This window comes from Blastocystis sp. subtype 4 (assembly GCF_000743755.1).
Source record: "Blastocystis sp. subtype 4 strain WR1 chromosome Unknown seqid_0685, whole genome shotgun sequence".
Lineage (NCBI taxonomy): Eukaryota > Bigyra > Opalinata > Blastocystidae > Blastocystis > Blastocystis sp. subtype 4.
In genome coordinates, this window is record NW_014568862.1 from 1 (window position 1) to 2,319 (window position 2,319).

The 2,319-nt window shown below is 39.2% G+C and overlaps 1 protein-coding gene across 1 annotated transcript; it reads right to left on the reverse strand.

The window, feature by feature from the left end:
* Positions 1 to 890: 890 nt before the first annotated feature.
* JH06_5468 (hypothetical protein) lies at positions 891 to 1,997 on the reverse strand (the record flags this gene model as incomplete). Its single annotated transcript, XM_014669314.1, has 1 exon — positions 891 to 1,997. The coding sequence occupies one exon, from the start codon at positions 1,995 to 1,997 to the stop codon at positions 891 to 893; it is 1,107 nt and encodes a 368-aa protein (XP_014524800.1).
* Positions 1,998 to 2,319: the final 322 nt, after the last annotated feature.

Genomic DNA, 2,319 nt, shown 5'->3' on the forward strand with positions numbered 1-2,319 from the left:
GAATGAGAACAAAACACAACTATCACCTCCAAGAGAGAATATACCATAATCTCCACTACAATCAATAGTATAGGTGATTAACGAAGAGGTCTCAACAGGAGTTCCATAAATTGTGTCATTTGCAAAATGAATATCCGTAGACAAAGCAGGAGTAGTAGAAAAACGGGAACAGACAGAATTGCAAGAGAAACTGTTATAAACTCCAACTGTCATCACATTTGTCTTCGATCCACATGAAACAAACTTACTATTGCCAACTACACTCAAACAAACAAACAAAAGTAACTTGAAAGGAGCAGTGTCAAAACAAGCAATAGAAACGAAATCATACGATATTTCAAAATTCATATTCCATGTTAGTAGTCATAATACCCCCACTTTGAAGATAGTAATAGGATGAATGAATCCCACGGGAATTATTTAATAATAGCGATCCTATGAATACAGTCAATACCGAATCCATGAATCAGTTATCAATCTAATTAGTTGTAAGAATGGTTTTAAGATAAATGATACAAACACTGCTTTCATCACTGTAAAGTATGGATTGTTAAATGGATATAGATTGTCGCAAGTGGATGAACCATTTGATGGTTTGTCTTGAATGATAATTGAGTAGTGCATTTACTTAAAAACACAATTCTTACTGTTAATCACCCACAATTTGTGTCGAACTGGTAGAGTGACCCTTCTACTTTGATTACTTATTTCGAAAGTTACCTGTATAGCTACTCAGGGTGGAGTCATGTGTTGGTAATAGTGTTTCCTCTTTATATTATTATGTGATATACGTTAGTTACCTACTACTGGTATAGATTATTCAATCTTTCTGAGTTCGGTGGAGATATAATTGAAAGCAAATTGATTATTCATTATTCATAACAAACACTCTAAACCTTAACCTGCTTTCCACCAATCTTCTTCGTCACAGTATTTGATGTCCCAGACTTTGTAGATTTCTTTCTTCCCTTTACTCCACCAACAGCCTTAGCCTTCTTTCCAGTTCTCACTAGCAAGAACACAACAACAACAACAATCACAATCACCACAACTATCACCAACACCATCGTTACAATAGGCATACACACTCCAGATGCCTTCTTCCATTCTCCATCTTCACTTCCCAACACACAGGCACGTTTCTGTGTACCCACATAACTACCCTGAGAAGAGCAGTCATATTCAGCAACTGTTCCCACTTCAGTCACAGGAAACACACCTTCAGCAATACACAGTCCTTTTCGTACCTGAATTCCAATAGTTGTTTGAGTGGCCCCAGATTGATTCTCGGCATAGATAGTGTACGTTGTCAACTCCTGAGTGACAGTAGGATTACCAGAGATCTCGCCAGTCTGGGAATTGAGAGTCAATCCAGCAGGAAGGAACACTCCAGTATCAATGTACCAACGCTCTACAATGCTTTGCACTGTTGGAATGTCAGTTTTCACCTCCGTTCCCATCACAAACATGTATTGCGATGCTTGGTAGCGAGCATTCGTTGGAACAATCTGCGTGCAATGTTCCATCTTGACTTCACCCAACACACCTCCAGAACACTCACGATATGAATAACCTCTGTAACCCTCAGGACAAGAAGAAGGAGAGATTTGACCTTCAGCCACTGAAGGAATTCCAGGACATACATAGCCTGTAGCCTTACAATAGGCCATATGAATCGAACTCAAGGTCATTGTTGAAGAAGCAGTATCAGTAACCTCCCATCGATATCTGCGGAATCCAGCCAGAGCCACAGGAACAGAGATCTGAGGCTTTGTTCGAGAAGTGATAGTCTGATCAGAAACACTCAGAACAGTGATTGGTTCATCTAGCTCATCATCAGGATTGGAACCAATGATATCAAAGCCCCAAGAAATAGTTTTTGATCCAGCAATGTTGAATGAGTTCCATTTGCTTCCAACCAGATTCTCAACAGTCCATTCAATATAAGTTCCAATCGTATTAGGAAGTAGACCAGTAGTGTAAGGATCAAGATCCATGATTCCAGCAAGAGTACCTGAACTGGGATCAGTTGAATCAAGAGAAGAATAAGAATCAACAACAGTAGAACAGTCTTCAACTCCAAATACTCCAGTAGCATCAAACACAACAGGATCAGAAGAAGAACCACTCAAACCACGATGAATCTCGAAACTGAATACATTATTACCTTCCTCAATTCCAGATGTTGACAGAATCACATGGAACTTCGAGAACACATTAGCATCATGATCAGTGATTGATAGACTCAAAGAATCGAAATCATCTTCAAGATTGAATCGAGCAACCAGATTTCCATTCAGATAAGCAGCCACTCCTCCA